At 35.6% G+C, this 16,882-nt stretch overlaps 1 protein-coding gene across 3 annotated transcripts in view; it reads right to left on the bottom strand.

Moving 5' to 3' along the window:
* The window catches only part of XRN1 (5'-3' exoribonuclease 1), a 100,686-nt gene that overhangs the window by 40,154 nt on the left and 43,650 nt on the right, over positions 1-16,882 (bottom strand). For all 3 annotated transcript variants that reach the window (XM_049709825.1, XM_012536139.3, XM_033402779.2), the window contains exons 21-27: positions 16,576-16,738; positions 15,762-15,875; positions 13,337-13,435; positions 10,802-10,917; positions 10,142-10,288; positions 4,264-4,353; positions 3,740-3,875 (exon numbers count right to left, since the gene is read on the bottom strand). In XM_049709825.1, coding sequence (XP_049565782.1) covers positions 3,740-3,875; positions 4,264-4,353; positions 10,142-10,288; positions 10,802-10,917; positions 13,337-13,435; positions 15,762-15,875; positions 16,576-16,738 — 865 coding nt within the window. The remainder of the gene's footprint in view (positions 1-3,739; positions 3,876-4,263; positions 4,354-10,141; positions 10,289-10,801; positions 10,918-13,336; positions 13,436-15,761; positions 15,876-16,575; positions 16,739-16,882) is intronic.

Genomic DNA, 16,882 nt, shown 5'->3' with positions numbered 1-16,882 from the left:
TGGGCATATACCCTGAGAAAACCATAATTCAAAAAGAGTCATGTACCAAAATGTTCATTGCAGCTCTATTTACAATAGCCAGGACATGGAAGCAACCTAAATATCCACTGACAGATGAATGGATAAAGAAGATGTGGCGGGTTTCACTGGTGGCACAGCGGTTAAGAATCCGCCTGCCAATGCAGGGGACACGGGTTCGAGCCCTGGCCCGGGAAGATCTCACATGCCGCGGAGCAACTAAGCCTGTGCGTCACAACTACTGAGCCTGCGCTCTAGAGCCCGTGAGCCACAACTACTGAGCCCACGTGCCTCCCACGTGCCTAGAGCCCGTGCTCCGCAGCAAGAGAAGCCACCGCACCACAAGGCACACCACAATGAAGAGTAGCCCCCGCTCACTGCAACTAGAGAAAAGCCCATGTCCCAACAGAGACCCAATGCAGCCAAAAATAAAATAAATTAATTTTAAAAAAAACACTTTCACTTTATAAAAGAAAAGAAGATGTGACACATGTATACAATGGAATATTACTCAGCCATGAAAAGAAACAAAATTGAGTTATTTGTAGTGAGGTGGATGGACCCAGAGTCTGTCAATAGAGTGAAGTAAGTCAGAAAGAGAAAAACAAATACCGTATGCTAACGCATATATATGGAATCTAGAAAAAAAAAATGGTATGGATGAACCTAGTTGCAGGGCAGGAATACAGATGTAGACATAGAGAATGGACTTGAGGACACAGGGTGGGAGGGGGAAGCTGGGGTGAAGTGAGAGTAGCATTGACAATATATACACTACCGAATGTAAAATAGTTAGATAGTGGGAAGCAGCAGCATAGCACAGGGAGATCAGCTCGGTGCTTTGCGATGACCTAGAGGGGTGGAATAGGGAGGATGGGAGGGAGGCTCAAGAGGGAGGGGATATGGGGACATATGTATGCATATGGCTGATTCACTTTGGTGTACAACAGAAACATAGTATTGTGAAGCAATTATACTCCAATAAAGATCTATTAAAAAAATTAACAGGGAAAAATATACTGTGTAAAAAAAAAAAGTGAGAATACTTTATAACCATTGCAATCCATTACTATGATTTACATTAAATATTTTCAAAAAGTGAATTCTTACCTGATAGGAAAAATGGCAGCAGTTTACTTGTAATGATAGTCACCTATTTTTAGACTATAGCTTATGGACATAAGTACAAAAGGGCACAAAACAGCCCTAAGCTACAGAGTCCATGTACTATAGAGTTCTTGTATTTATATACAGTAAAATGCTCCAGCCTTTAAACAGAGTCTATTTTCTTTTACTATAGAGATATTTCATTTCTATCTATCAATAAATATTTACTGAGTTCTATTTATGTGCCATTTATTGATTTAGGTACTGGAGATAGAACAGTGAACTGTTCTTCTATTCTAGTTGCGGGAGACATACAAGAAACAAACTAAGGGAAAAAAATAGCATGTTTGAAGATAAAAAGCATAGAGGAATATAAAGCAGAGAAGGGGGATCAGCAGTGTGGGGAGAGACTGAAATTTTAAATAGGGTGAAAAGCGAAGGTCTTACTGACAAGGTGTCTATGTTTCCAGGGCATAGCAGACTAGAAGTACTGATAGAGTACAACTGGTGCCTACTGACAATAGCAAGAAAAAAGAATATGAGAAAAGATTTAAAGTAATTTAAAAAAGCAGACACAAGAACTGTGCCTGGAGGATTGCATATGAAAAAACAACCCATATGATCTAACACATCCCTAGGCATTATTACTATAATTACAGCATTGATTAGAAAATATGGCATTCAAACCTGACTCATTAGGCAAATTAATAGACTAGGGCATTTTCACTATAGGCCCCAACCCACAGCTACTAAAATGAGAAGTTCTGGGGAATGACTACTGAAAGTGTGATCACCTGGGAGCTTGGCAGAAATGCAGAATATCAAGAGCTGCTCATCCTAGAGCTACTGAATCAGAATCTGTATTTTATGAAGATCCCCCAGTGATTCATTTGCAAAGTTCAAGAAGTACTGCTCTGAGGGTGGAATCCAGAATGCACGTTTTTTAAAAAGCTCCTCCAGTAATTTTGATAATTAGCTGAGTTTGGGAACCACTGTCAATAAGAAAACTAGGAATACTTTTAATGATGACCCAGCATTAAAAAGAAAAGTTTAAATTATATTCAGAATGTTATGTTCATTTTTTAGTTTTTTCTCCTTCTTTTCTTTATTACCCTAATAACATTATAACACTGAAAAGGGGAAAAAAAAAGTCACTCATAACTGCTCCTCCTTGACTCATTAACAGGTTTAATAAAAAAGTCCTGTCTTATCTATATGTACATACATTTTAAAAATGTTGTAATCAAAATAATGGACTACAACTTTGTATGTGTATCTTCAGTTTGCAAAGTAAGGGGAGAATGTGTAAAACATTTTAGAAAGCTCTGCATCCAAATGGGTTCAAATAAAAATTGAGGGCTTAAAGCTATAAACTTTTGTTAAGTGGAAAACTCATTTCAAAAACCATACTGGACAAATAGACTTTACATTGAAAGACAATTAAAAAGAAATGCAGGCTTTCTATCCTCAGCTGAATATCATTAACCTTTCAAAATATCAAACTCTTGGCTCTGAGCCTTACATTTTTTCTTAAAGAGTCATCTAGTGGTGGTTTTCCAGACCGAATTCATAGCTCTTGAGCATGTGATAAGAGAATTCAAATAATAATAGCTAAGTATTATTAAGCATTAATAATAGCTAGGCATTATTAGGAGTTTATATGTATTAACTCAGTTAATTCTTTTGAGGACTATATGAGGACTATTTTATTCTTATTTTACCAATCAGGAAATGGAGGCATGGAAAGGTTAACTATCTTGCCTAAGGTTTTAAATACTGAAAGAGGGATGGGGGAAAATGACGTGAGAGACCAGTTCTTAACTTACTCTGCTATTAGTTCAAACAAGAGAGCACTGTGTTAGGAAAGCAACATCATTTTAATAAAAAGGCAAATATATGAAAAATAAAATTGTAAGTTAAAAAAAGGAATCAAATTAACCCATTTTCTATTGCATCAAGATTGGGAATCAAAACAGATAAAACAGTTAAGCCTACACAGGTTACTGCTTTTTAAAATCAAGACATAAAAAAAGGATAGTTTAAGTGGGATTTCAAAAATACTTAGTAACTGAATGAGTTTATCAGTGGGAAATAAAAGTGAAATAAATATAATTTTTATGTTCTATAAAAAGATGAACTGTATCTTTTAAAGAACTTAGAATAGGAAAGAATAGGGAATTAACCTTATTTCTCAATCACAAACTTTCTATTCACTAGACTCAGAAAATATTAATTCTTAAAATTAGAAACACTACAAGGACATAAAATTTAAATGCTATGGCTTTAGGGACTTCCCTGGTGTTCCAGTGGTTAAGACTCCATGCTCCCAATGCAAGGGGCATGGGTTCGATCCCTGGTCGGGGAACTAAGATCCCACATGTCACAGGGTGCGGCCAAAAGAAAAAAGATGGGCATTTATATTTATTTAGACAAACTTAATGGACACTGGAAAAGGCTGGAATATTTTTTTAAATTACAGAATATTTTGACATAATTTAGAATCACTAAGTATATGTTTTATATGATTGAAATACAAATAAATTATTTGTAGGATAACATATAGTTCATTTAACTTCAAATCTCATCAGTAATCTTCGTTATTGAAAATTAGTACCTTGCACTTTTCAACTTCTTCTTCAATTTTCTCAACAATAGCTGCATCCAGAATTTGTAAATCACAAGAAGAACGAGACAAAGTACTGACAGGATGTCCCTTTAGCCAAGTAATAATTTCTTGAACTTTCTCAGCACTATATTAAAAACAATAATTTTTTCACATTAATTGAAACTTTCTGAGGGTTTATATAAAAGGCCTGATATGAACTTTCTGAGGGCTACGAATTATAAAAGATATCAAATATATAATCAATCACACCACTTAATTGGGGCTAATTATGAATCCAATATAAACATGGACATGTTATTTCTCAGTAATTATAATGAAACACAAAAATTAGTTTAAAAGTACTTTACTGATTAAATGAAATAAAAAATTATATTAAGATCATAAAGCAAGAACAAAACAATACAAAACCCTCCCCCCAAGAGTAATATAAATTCTTGATAAACTAACTACTACCCTTCAGTAGAACCACTAAGTTGAACTATGCGGCAATAAATCTCATAAATTTTGCTTACCCATTCTCATTTTCTCCAGGCCAAATGTCGTCTTCATAGAACACATCCTCTTGGCTATTTTTGGCTATATAACTAAACAGTTCTGGAGCTCTAGCCGAACAAACAAACAAAAATACTGCTTTTAAAAATATGGCTAATTTCATATAAACTTCCTATCAAATTTCTGGATCCTAAGGGGATATATTAAATATACTGAGGACTAATTATGTAAACATATAAGGGATAGAGACCAAAAGATTGAAAGTATTCATAGGTCCTCAAAAAAAGATGAGGGAGAAATGATTCAATTCTTAAGTATAATTAAACTATGATTTTTATAATTGAAATTTTTATAATTGAAACTATGATGATTCAATTACTGACTCTATCCCTCTTAGACTATAATGACAGGTGATAAATGGACAAAAATAATGTATACAGGTTCATTTTCTAGTTTTCACAATAAAGCTAGAGCACTCCACAAAAGAGCAAATGAAAATCCACTAAAAGTTTCTTCTGATATTCCTCAAAATTCCATTGTTCTCTAACAGTGTACTGTAGTACTTTCAAATACACATAGCAGACTGAACACATGTGCTTATTTCTGTTCCCTTCCCAGCCTGCTAAAAGAATAGTAAAGTAGAAAAAAGGGCATGGACCTATAAAGACAGATGAAGAGAGAAGCAGAGAATCTGATAGTACATGCTGAGTTAACAAAATTTTAGAAACTGAAAACTGAATAGATATGTATGAACTGACTTGACAGATAGGAATAAGCTGTACCCTAAGTCAACAGAGTGGGAAGTCAACAAGAAGCAAGTTGATGTGAACTGTGAAAGTCTGCAAAAGCTCAGGAGATATGGGCTCCATACATTTTGATGCTGCAGTATGGGGTGGGTTTAACAGGCTTTTAGTTGAAAATTTTGTATAATAAGTAGTTAGGCAGTCACCTCCACCTCAGCGTAAATCATGTAGTTTACTTTCAGAGAGGCTAAATGGGGGCTGCTCGAGCCTTGGGTAATCCAGGCACAGGAAACTGGATGGGTGGGGCATGAGGAAGAGAGGATAGGTGCCCTACTGAAAACAGGGGATCAGTGAAAATATTACTATACAACATGCCACTAGGAAGCAGGCTAGGAAGTATAACATCTTTAAGAAGCAGACTCTGAGATGGAGATAAACATGGAAAAAGTTTATTAGTGTGTTCTGTGGAAATAACACCTGTGGAAGGGAAAGAAGGAAGGGGAATTGGGCTCAGGGAGAAGTTGGGCTGTGGTTCAATCTTAATGAATTCCTTGGCCAGTAGCATAGAGATCTCAAAGTAGGATGGCTCCTCAGACTTATCCTGAACTGGGGCAATCAGGTTGGCTGAGCCTTTACATCTTCTTGTTGATGAAGTATTGGATGTGTGGCTGTTGTGGGAAAGGGACATAACTTTAGGTGAGGCAGTTCTCTTCTGTCGGGCAATTCCTGAAGAGGGCTCACTGCTGAGGGCTGTGAGACAGCAGCATTCCTGCTGCCCAGGGAGTAGGTCCTGAGTCGTGAAGAGACATCTGGGTGTGTACCACAGTATCCACTATGTAATGAGACCCCCTTACTCTGGTTAATTTCCAGAACACTGGAAGTCAGTTTTGTTCTCCATATCTGTCCTCCAAGAAAAAGGCTGCAGAATACCTTTCTGGGAAAACTACCCAGCTCAAGAGAAAAGATATACATATAGGTAGTGATATTTGGAGATGCTCTGCTGCAACAGCCAAGTCCCACCAGAGAAGCCTCACTGAAGCACATTAAATTTTCAGTCAGCATTTTTTTTTTTTTTTTTTTTTTTGCGGTACGTGGGCCTCTCACTGTTGTGGCCTCTCCCGTTGCGGAGCACAGGCTCCGGATGTGCAGGCTCAGCGGCCATGGCTCATGGGCCCAGCCGCTCCACGGCATGTGGGATCTTCCCAGACCGGGGCATGAAGCCGTGCCCCCTGCATCAGCAGGGAGACTCTCAACCACTGCGCCACCAGGGAAGCCCATCCAGTCAGCTCTTTAATCACTGAATAGAAAATATGAACCACAAGACCAAAAAAAAAAAAAAACTTTAACATGAAAACAGAGATCAAATCAAACAGAAAAGGAAAAATAAAAGCAATTTGTAGTAAACAGAAAGTATTAAGAATAGAAGAAAATCTAGATTACTATCTTCAGAGAAATAAAAGAAGATATTTCATTCATTATAAGAACAAGATGCTACAAAAAAAGGAATGCCAGAGAATAAGGAAACACTTCTAGAAATTAAAAATGATTAAATAAAAAATAAGTTAAAGCTGAAGAAATCTCCCACAGAGTAGAACAGGAGTATAATACAGAAAACGGATGAAAAGAGATAAGAAAATTAGGAGAATTAATCCAGAAGGTCTAACATCTATCAAAAGGAGTCCTAGGGCTTCCATGGTGGCGCAGTGGTTGAGAGTCCGCCTGCCGATGCAGGGGATGCGGGTTCATGCCGCGGTCCAGGAAGATCCCACATGCCGCAGAGCGGCTGGGCCCGTGGGCCATGGCCGCTGAGCCTGAGCATCCGGAGCCTGTGCTCCGCAACAGGAGAGGCCACAGCAGTGAGAAGCCCGTGTACCGCAAAAAAAAAAAAAAAAAAAAAGAGTCCTAGAAAGAGAGAATGACAACAACAAAATGGTGAGGAGGAAATTATCAAAGAAATAATACAATAAAGTTTCTCAGAATGGAAGGGCATCAGTTTCAAGTTTGAAAGGGCTGAACAGCAAAATGAAAGAAAAAAGACCCATTCCAAGGCACACATCTTCACATTATTAAAATAGTATTGGTAAAGGGAAGATTCTAAAAAGGTTTCAGAAAATGAAAAACAGATCATGCACAAAGATTAAGAATCAGAATAACACAAGACTTCTTGACAGCAAAGGAAACAGGAGAATGGAGCAGCGCTTTTCAAATTCTGAAGGAAAATAATCTGCAATCTAGGATTCTAGACCCAGGCGAGCTATCAACCAAGTATCAGGGAGGTTTAAAGAAATTTCCAGACATGTAAGCTTTCTCAGGAAGCCACTGGCATAAGTGCTCCATCAAAATGGAGACATAAATCAGAAGGAATAAAGCATGAAAGCCCGGAAATAAAGGAATCCTATGCAGAAGAATGGTGAAGGGAATTCCTAGGATGAGAGTAAAGAGAAACTTGAATGAAAGCTGTACAACAGCCCAGGAGAGCAATTAGTTCACACTGAAGCAGGAAGAAAGACAGTTTTAAGAGGAAGTATACAAGAAGAAAATGGAACTGAGAGGTCACATGACCTGTTTGACTGTATTAAGTTTTCCAGCTATGGCACAGAGTTTGGGGCCGCATTGGTTACGTGAACATAGATAAGAAACAAATGAATAAACAACACAGAAAAGAACAAAAATGTGTACAAGAAAGGAAATGCAATACTCTACAAGATCCAGAGGTGACCATTTACATTTACCTTAATCGACTAAACCTTAAGAACAGATTTAATTTAAAAAATTGTGATAAAACTACAATGAGAGGGGAAATGTGTTCATGTGTGTCGGGAGGTAAGGGAATGGGGAGCGGGGCTGGTAAAAGAAAGCTAAAGCTTCATCATTCATGGCATGAAATCAATGCATATGTCAAGTTGAAAAATCAAGAAAAAGCAGTCTAAATATGACATTTTTAAGGAAACATGGAGGTAAATAGAAGAAATTATCTAAATTTTTAGATGGTAATATGCAGTTGAAATGTGTCTCCCCCACGCCCACCCCAACATAAGACATAACTGAAGTCCCAACTCCTAGTACCTCAGAATCTGACTTTATTTTGAAATAGGATTTTAAAAGAAGTAATCAAACTAAAATGTCATTAGGATAGGCCCTAATCCAATATGACTGGTGTCCTTATAAAAAGGGGAAATTTGGACACAGAGACAGAAACAAAGGAAAGATGATATGCAGCAAAGGAAACCATAAACAAAATGAAAAGACAACCCTTAGAATGGGAGAAAATATTTGCAAATGAAGTGACTGACAAGGGGTTAATCTCCAAAATACACAAACAGTTCATGCAGCTCTATATCAAAAAAATAAGCAACCCAATCAAAAAATGGGCAGATCTAAATAGATATTTTTCCAAAGAAGACATAAAGATGTCCAAAAAGCACATGAAAAGATGCTCAAATCGCTAATTATCAGAGAAATGTAAATCAAAACTAGAATGAGGTATTACCTCACATGGGTCAGAATGGCCATCAGCAAAAATTCCACAAACAGTAAACACTGGACAGGGTGTGGAGAAAAGGGAACCCTCTTACACTGTTGGTGGGAATGTGAATTGGAACAACAACTATGGAGAAGAGTATAGAGGTTCCTTAAAAAACTAAAAACAGTACTACCATATGATCCAGCAATCCCACTCCTGGGCATATATCTGGAGAAAACCATAATCCGAAAAGACACATACACCCCAATGTTCATTGCAGTACTATTATTTATAATAGCCAAGACATGGAAGCAACCTAAATGTCATCAACAGAGAAATGGATAAAGATGTGGTACGTATGTGCAATCAAATATTACTCAGCTATAAAAAAGAATGAAATAATGTCATTTGCAGCAACATGGATGGACCTAGAGATTATCATACTAAGTGAAGCAAGTCAGACAAAGACAAATATATGATATCACTCATATGTGGAATCTAATTTTCAAAAAAATGATACAAATGTACGTATTTACAAAACAGAAACAGACTTACAGGTATCCAAAACAAACTTATGGTTACCAAAGGGGAAATGTGGCAGGCAGGGATAAATCAGGAGCTTGGGATGAACATACACACACTACTTATATAAGATAGATAACCAACAAGGACATACTGTATAGCACAGGGAACTCTATTCAATATTCTGTGATAACCCGTAAGAGAAAATAATCTAAAAATGAATGAATATATGTATACGTATAACTGAGTAACTTTGCTGTACACCTGAAACTAACACAACATTGTAAATCAACTATACTCCAATAAAATTTTAGAAAAAGATGATATGAAGACACATAAGGAGAGAACCACGTGAAGATGGAAGATTGGGGTGATGCATCTATAGGCTAAGGAACAAAACTCGTGAGGCTACAGGAAGCTAGGAGACAGGTATGGAACAGGTCCTTCCCTAGCACCTTCAGGGGAGGCATGGCCCTATCAACATCTTGATTTTGGACTCTGGTGTTCAGAACTGTGAGACAATAAATTTCTGTCGTTTTAAGCCAACCAGTTTGTGGTATTTTGTTAAGGCAGCTCTAGGAAACTAATACAGGGATCCTCAAATATAAGAAGGTTAGAAACCAGTGGAACAATGGACAGAACATTCAATTGCTAACCAGAAGTACAGCATTTCCTATGAATCGTTGACACTAATTCAGTAAATCTTGGTACTCAGATTTCTCATTTTTATAAGGAGGAGCTGAGACTTGTTGACTTCTTAGACTATTTATTTCAGCAATTAAATTCAGTGATTCTAGGATAGTAATCTATTGTCCAGCTGGAGTTTTAAGAAAATTCACTATGCCAAGAGTTGTTTTGTTTATCCATACCAATCCTCTTACTACTGACACAGACATGCAGAGTAGTGAATAACTTAAGATAGTAAGTTAAGGAAATTTTTAATTAAAAGGAGGCCAATTCTCACCTTACTTTTTAATTTTGAATAATATAAGTACAGTATTTTTCTACTCTATTGAAACTAGTGGCTATGATGCTTCATGACACTAAATTAAGTTTATATTAACATATGTCACATTTTACTAAAGGAAACATTTTTCTTATCAGCAAGGCAAAATAGTTATCACATTCCTACATTGTTGGATGCCTAGCAGGATCTTGCTAGGCACTTACCTCTCCAAGTACTCTGCAAGAAGTTGTTCTGCTGCAGATGAATACATCCATTCACTTCCAACTTTCTTAGTATATCCAGGTACCTCCTCATTTTTTTTGTTGAATTTGAGATTCAAACCCACATTTGCTTTATGGTCTCCATGAGGGCTGAATTTAAACCACACACACACATACACACAAAAGTTTTAAAATTTTGTTCAAAGAATAAAAAGCTTTGCTTTCAATTTTTAGAAAAGTTTAGTCTTGATTGGTTTTCTACATTTTAGTTATCATGGTTATTTCCAAAGTAGCAGTAGTGGAAAAACTAGAGGAAAGGCTTCAAAACCCAAGTCAACAAAGCATACAAATAGATTATGTAATTGAGAGGAGAATGAAATAAGGAAATGTAGGGAAATATATAATTGAGATTCACACACACCATCTGATACCTTTTTTCAAGGTTCAATTTGTTAGCTGCTAAAAATAAGAACTGTCTTTCCAAACACCTAAAGCATGTGCCATTTAGATAAAAGATCACCACCAGAGGAATCTATGCATAATTTTTAAAGAAAATTCAGAGCAATTAATAAGGGAAAATAAATATTGAAATATTAACCATTTTATCTTTATTATTTAATTTTTTTCTGCCACTTTAAGTAAATTTCTCTAACATAAACTTACTTTCTCCTAGATCCTCTTCCAATAAAAATACTTCCTGTAAACCTTGAAACAAGGTATCCACTCACTCCAAGGCGACTGGCCAACACATATCCTGGGTTGTACTTTATAGAATATTTCTTTAAATATAAAAACAAAAAGGTCAATTATGGAAACACAAAGCATTAAAGCAGCATTTCTTTACCTTTAAAATCTGGAGATAAGACATCACTAACATTTTGGATTGTGGCAATGTAAGGATTCTCAAAAGTAAGTGACCTATTACCCCCCACCCTGCTTTTTGTTAAAGGATTTATAGGCAGAATATTTCTGCTCCTCTCTCTCCTTAAAGAACAGAATTCCCAAGAATGAATGAAAGGGGGAGGAAACATACAGTTTGTGAAACTGCCTCAAGAAATAAACTCTACAGTAAGTATTAAACGGCAAACTCTGTAGGCGAGAACGATTTTTAAAAAATTAATTTTCATGTTCTAAGAAGGACCTGGTAAAATACCTGGGAAAAATTGAGGTCTTGATAATTATTACATTGAATTAAAACATGAGTATGTCATCAAAATAGTTGCTACTGAGCAAAACTGAGTGTCCTTCATATATAGATATAAGTAATATTTGTTTTCCCAAATCATTTATCATATGAAAATAAGTATGAATAGGCTCATAATTAATACATTGTTAATATAATTCAGTCAATGAAATGTAACCTTTATTTGTGTACTTATGGGAAGAAACTATGAAGACAGTCAAATTAAAAAAAAAATTACCAGATCATACAATTTTTAACCAGGAAGTAAATTACTCACAAATCCAGTACCAACTATGGTAAGCTACCATATACTCCTAACATTATGTATGTAATAATAATAATACATACTTATTTTATATGGATTTCATATACTATGTTCATGTAAATGAATATATAAATATAATAAATATACTATATTTAATAAATTATACAAATATTTTATATTCTTATTTCATGGGAATGTAAGGATTTTTATCATCAGCAAAGCAAAATTTACAGAGAATGGTAAGGAATTATTTTCCACGATTATTTTTTTAATGATCATGTCTACAATGACCCCTAAATGGATAAATTTTTTTAGTTGCCTGGTACATAAAGTCACTATTAAAATACATTAATATGCTAGTAAAGAATGCAACACAATCAAAAATATTATCAGATATAGAAATAATTTCAGAATATAAAGGAAGAATTAAGGCAATAGTTCTCTATCACAGGTAGTACCACTTTTCTAATAAGTATCTGAAAATGTGTTGAGGCACATTCAGTTACAATAATTGACACAGGTTAAGAACACTTAGTGTCCAGGCACCAAGATGCCAATTGTCTTGCCATATACAGGGCAGTCCTATTTAATACACAGTAGTCCTGCTCAAAATACAATTAGTACTCCTTTTGAAAAATATTGGATTATGGTATAGTTAAAGTTAATTAAATCACCACAAATATCCTAGAAATTATAAAATAAAAAGTAGAGAAAGAAGGCTTGAGTAAAAGATAAAGAAAATATGTAAAGAGAAAGAAAGTATACTGGAGAAGGCATGCCTAGCAACACTGTACCCTTAGAATTGGGTAGGCTCTGTCAGATCTAAAAAAAGCCAGGGATGAAGCAACAAGTTCTTCTGCCTCCACTGACTCCCAAACAGAGTTCCAGCTTCTTCATCTAAAGGGCCACTCTCCTGATTTCCTGACTATGCCTTCTGAATTATTTCTCCAAAAGAGACCTGATGGCAAGATTTTAGGGACTTCTCTGCTTTCCATAAAGGTTCCTCACGGGTATGCTGATGCCTAATGCCTTAAACGCATTTCACAGGAAATGAAGTTTTAGATTTTTACTACTAGCAAAAATAAAATATAAGTAGCAATGGCTGGCTGAATGTGAATTAATTTCAGTCAAGTTAATTATCTAATCAATCAATAAAAACAAATGATAGATATCGGGATTATCCCCTTACTTTAACAGAGAAAAATAAAAGGGTGCCATGAACTTAAGTGCAGTTTCCCAATTTTCTCTAGGGACTGTTCATCTTTAGCTGAGTAGAGACATATAACCTTTGCAAGAAGGTCATTTGTTACTTGTAACTAAAAATGCAGACCTTGATTAATTACGAAAGGTTTAAAAAAACCCAAGTCTATTCCCAGAGGGTATGCTAATCAATGTGCCACTGGGAATTCCCTGGCGGTCCACTGGTTAGGACTCCGGGCTCTCACTCCTGAGGGCCTGGGTTCAATCCTTGGTCATGGAACTAAGATCCCACAAGCCACACTACCAACAACCATTAACAACCATTATAGATTAATAGTGGGATCTCAGCAGTTTTTCCCCCAAAGATTTGCATGAAGTTTTGAGCACAGATTCCACTTATTTTTAACTAATACTAGATACAACTGTGAGAGAATTTAATCAGTGTTAAATAAAATATTTGCAATAATTCAAAGGAGGTACCAAAAATATCTTTCTAACATTTTTAAAGGTAATCAATTCTAAATTAAATCACACGGACTATAGTACTCACATGCTGGTTTTGTATTAAAGCATCAAGATTGGGTTCACATGGAATACTGAAAATCACACGAATCCTGCCTTCTGTAATCACATCCCCTGAATCCTGAACCTTGGAGGGAAAAAAAAAAAAAAAAATCACAGTATGTTTTAGTCTCTTTCACTACATTTTATTTACTTGTTTTTCTACTTATTTGAGTAGTGTTTAGTATTTCTGAAATACAGTAGCACAATAAAAGTAGATAGTGGACATTTTCTTCGAATTTGTAAGTGGATGTGCTTATAAATTTGAGTCATTGTACCTTGCTTTAACCAGTTGTTAACCAGCCTTTTAAAAAAAATTAACTTTAATTTGCAAATAACTTCAAACTACCAAAAAGTTGCAAAAATAAAACAAGTCAAAGAACATTTACCCAGATTCACCTATTATCGACATTTAACTCCATTTAACATTTGTGCTCTATGTGTGTATTTACATACACATAATTATTTTTTGAAACTTTCTGAGGGTATATTATATATATCATGTCCATTATCCCTAAATATTTTGGTGCATATTTCCTAAGAAGAGGATATTTTATTATATTACCACAGTACAGTTATTAAATACATAAATTTACAACACAATACTTTTATCTAATCCACTGTCCATACACCAGTTTTGTCAGTTGACCTAAAAGTGACCTATATTTATAGAAAACTCTTTACTCCCTCTACTACAGGATCAGGCTAGGATCAGATATTGCATTTAGTTGTCATATCTCTTTAGCCTCTTTTAATATATCCAGAGCCTTTGTCTTCCATACACTGACATTTTGAAGAATATAGTTCATTCCTCCCTCTCTACCCTTTTTTTTTTTTTTTTTTTTTTTTTTTGCGATATGCGGGCCTCTCACTGTTGTGGCCTCTCTCATTGCGGAGCACAGGCTCCGGACGCGCAGGCCCAGCGGCCATAGCTCACGGGCCCAGCCGCTCCGTGGGATCCTCCCGGACCAGGGCACGAACCCGTGTCCCCTGCATTGGCAAGCGGACTCTCAACCACTGCGCCACCAGGGAAGCCCCCTACCCTGACTTTTTAAAAACATTTCTACATTTGGGATTTGTCTAGTGTTTCTCGTGATTAGGTTAATGTTACATATTCTCAGCCAGAATAGTGCACAGAGGATGTGTCCTTTGTAGAGTACCCCATCTGGAGGTACATGATGTTCATCTGTTCCTCACTATTTTTTAATTTTGATCACACAATCAAGATGTTGCTCAATTTCTTTACTGTACAGTTATAGTTTTTTGTTTTCCTTGCAACTAAATAAACAATCTGTGGGGAGACACTTTCTAAGACCATGAAAATATCTTGCTCCTGATCAAAAATTCCCCTTAGATTTAGCTTCCAATGATGATTGTTGCCTGATTCAATCTGAATCATTATGCTTGTTAAATGATGGTTTTCCAACTCCCTCATTCCCTCCACAATTATCCCTGACATGATAATATAGGCAAAAGTCTTTCCTTTCTCCATTTATTTACCTATTTATTATCACTATGGAATCATGCATTCCTATTCCCCGCCCCTGATGGTTTATAATTCAATATGTACTCAATTACTTTGGTACTTAAACAGTCCCAGATTTGGCCGGTAGGAGCCTCTTCAACCTGGTACCTGTGTACCACATATGCTCACATCATTCTTGTGAGTACTTCCTTGCTTTCCCGCATAACTAGTAGTTCTAGGCTCATCGTGTACTTATTCTGCCTCAGCCCTGTAATCAGCCATTTCTCTGAGAAGGCCAGTTCCTTTTTGTGGGATATGGTGTTAGAGATCAAGATCAGAGTGTTACATGCTACCAGGGTATCTTTGCTTCCAATCCTTATGAGCAAATAGGGCTAGAAAATATATGTACGTATAGGCACATATGCATTCATATTATCTACAAACATACATAAATATACCCATATACATGTGCCTATATACATACACATACACATGTATAAAGTATTTTAGCAATCATGAGTTCACATTAATACCTCCAATTCTAATCTGTTCCCACAGGTCCTTTCTTGCATTCTCCTGTTCTATACTTACAAGTACCTTTTCCCATGTGAGAGCTGGAGTTCCCCAAAACATCAACACATTTATCAATTCATCAACCCAATAATACATTGAAAATAATTTCAGAATTGCTTCATCCGTACTACAATAAATAAACCTATGAAAAAAGAGATTAGAATCTGAATTCTTCTTCCACCACCTCCTGATCTCAGTGTGCTCAACACTAAAGATATATAGCCAAATATTGTGTTTATAAATTAGATGAATGAACTCTTTCTTTTTTCCCCCTTCAGTATTACATTTTATTTTATGCCTAAATGAAGAGAAGTTAAATAACTGTATTAACTTGAAACCATAAAGAAATTTAATAGTAATAATAACAGGTACTAACTTCTCCAGTGCATCCATAATAGGGTGTTCCCAGCATAAAGACCATACTTCTAGGAGGAAACAAGTCATCCAATGTTTTAATATTGGAGAAACGGGAGTCAAAAGCTCGGATGTCCTATGTAGAATGAAATATAAAAGTGAATCGTTACAGTCAAAATTTCTATAGACTGCATATCAAGATTTTTTCCTATGGGATTATGACTATGCTGTCTACAAATGTCAAATGTAAAGATTTTCTACATAACAATACCAGAATCTAAAATTTATTATCTCCTTATATGCCAGACACTCTTCTAGGTACTTTACATATTTATTAGTTCATTTCATCCTGAAGACAACCCTCTGTGGCAGAGACCATTACTAGCCCCACTTTATAGATGAGGAAACTAAAGCACAGGAAGGTGATCTTGCCCAAGGTCATATGGCTAAGAAGTCAACTCAGTCAGTACTCTTAATCACTATGCTATACTGCTTCCCCCAAATTACATGATCACTACATGCATTTAAAAAAATTTGCCCCCTTACAACATCTAAGATCACAAACACAAAAGCAAATGCTTTTTGTATTTACTAATTTATTTAAAGCAAACTTTTTGTGAGAATAATAAATAAATACAAAAGAAAAGTTTCCTAACCATACACAGAATGAGTGTCTGAGCGTGTTATACTCCTTTTAAACACTACAGTATTTTGCAAATTACATTAAATAATAATATCTATTATATATTGCTGCATATTAATATGATATAGTGTTTTCTTTATACAGTGTGCAACAGTGTACATTAAGATAGAATTGAGACCTGAAGGAGACTTACTTGGACAATAGTTTGATAAACAAATGGAAGAACTTGTTTTGACCACTGTTTCTCTAGACGGACTTCACCATTTTGATTTACTTGGTATTTACGACCTGTGAGTAACTGACCATATACAACTGCAGATGTTTCATTTATTATTATTCCTTTTCTTCTCAGGTAGCTCAAAGAAAAAATAAAAAATAAATATAGATGTGTATGAGTGTGCATATATTCTAAGATGATAATCATCATTCAAACTACCAACTCATAATCAAATGCTTAAATAAACTTTAAATAAATATGCTAGCAGTTCTGAGTACCTAAC

This window comes from Orcinus orca, chromosome 5 (assembly GCF_937001465.1).
Source record: "Orcinus orca chromosome 5, mOrcOrc1.1, whole genome shotgun sequence".
In the NCBI taxonomy this organism is placed as follows: domain Eukaryota; kingdom Metazoa; phylum Chordata; class Mammalia; order Artiodactyla; family Delphinidae; genus Orcinus; species Orcinus orca.
The sequence above is the reverse complement of the archived record's forward strand: the minus strand, read 5'-3'. Positions and strand labels throughout refer to the sequence as shown.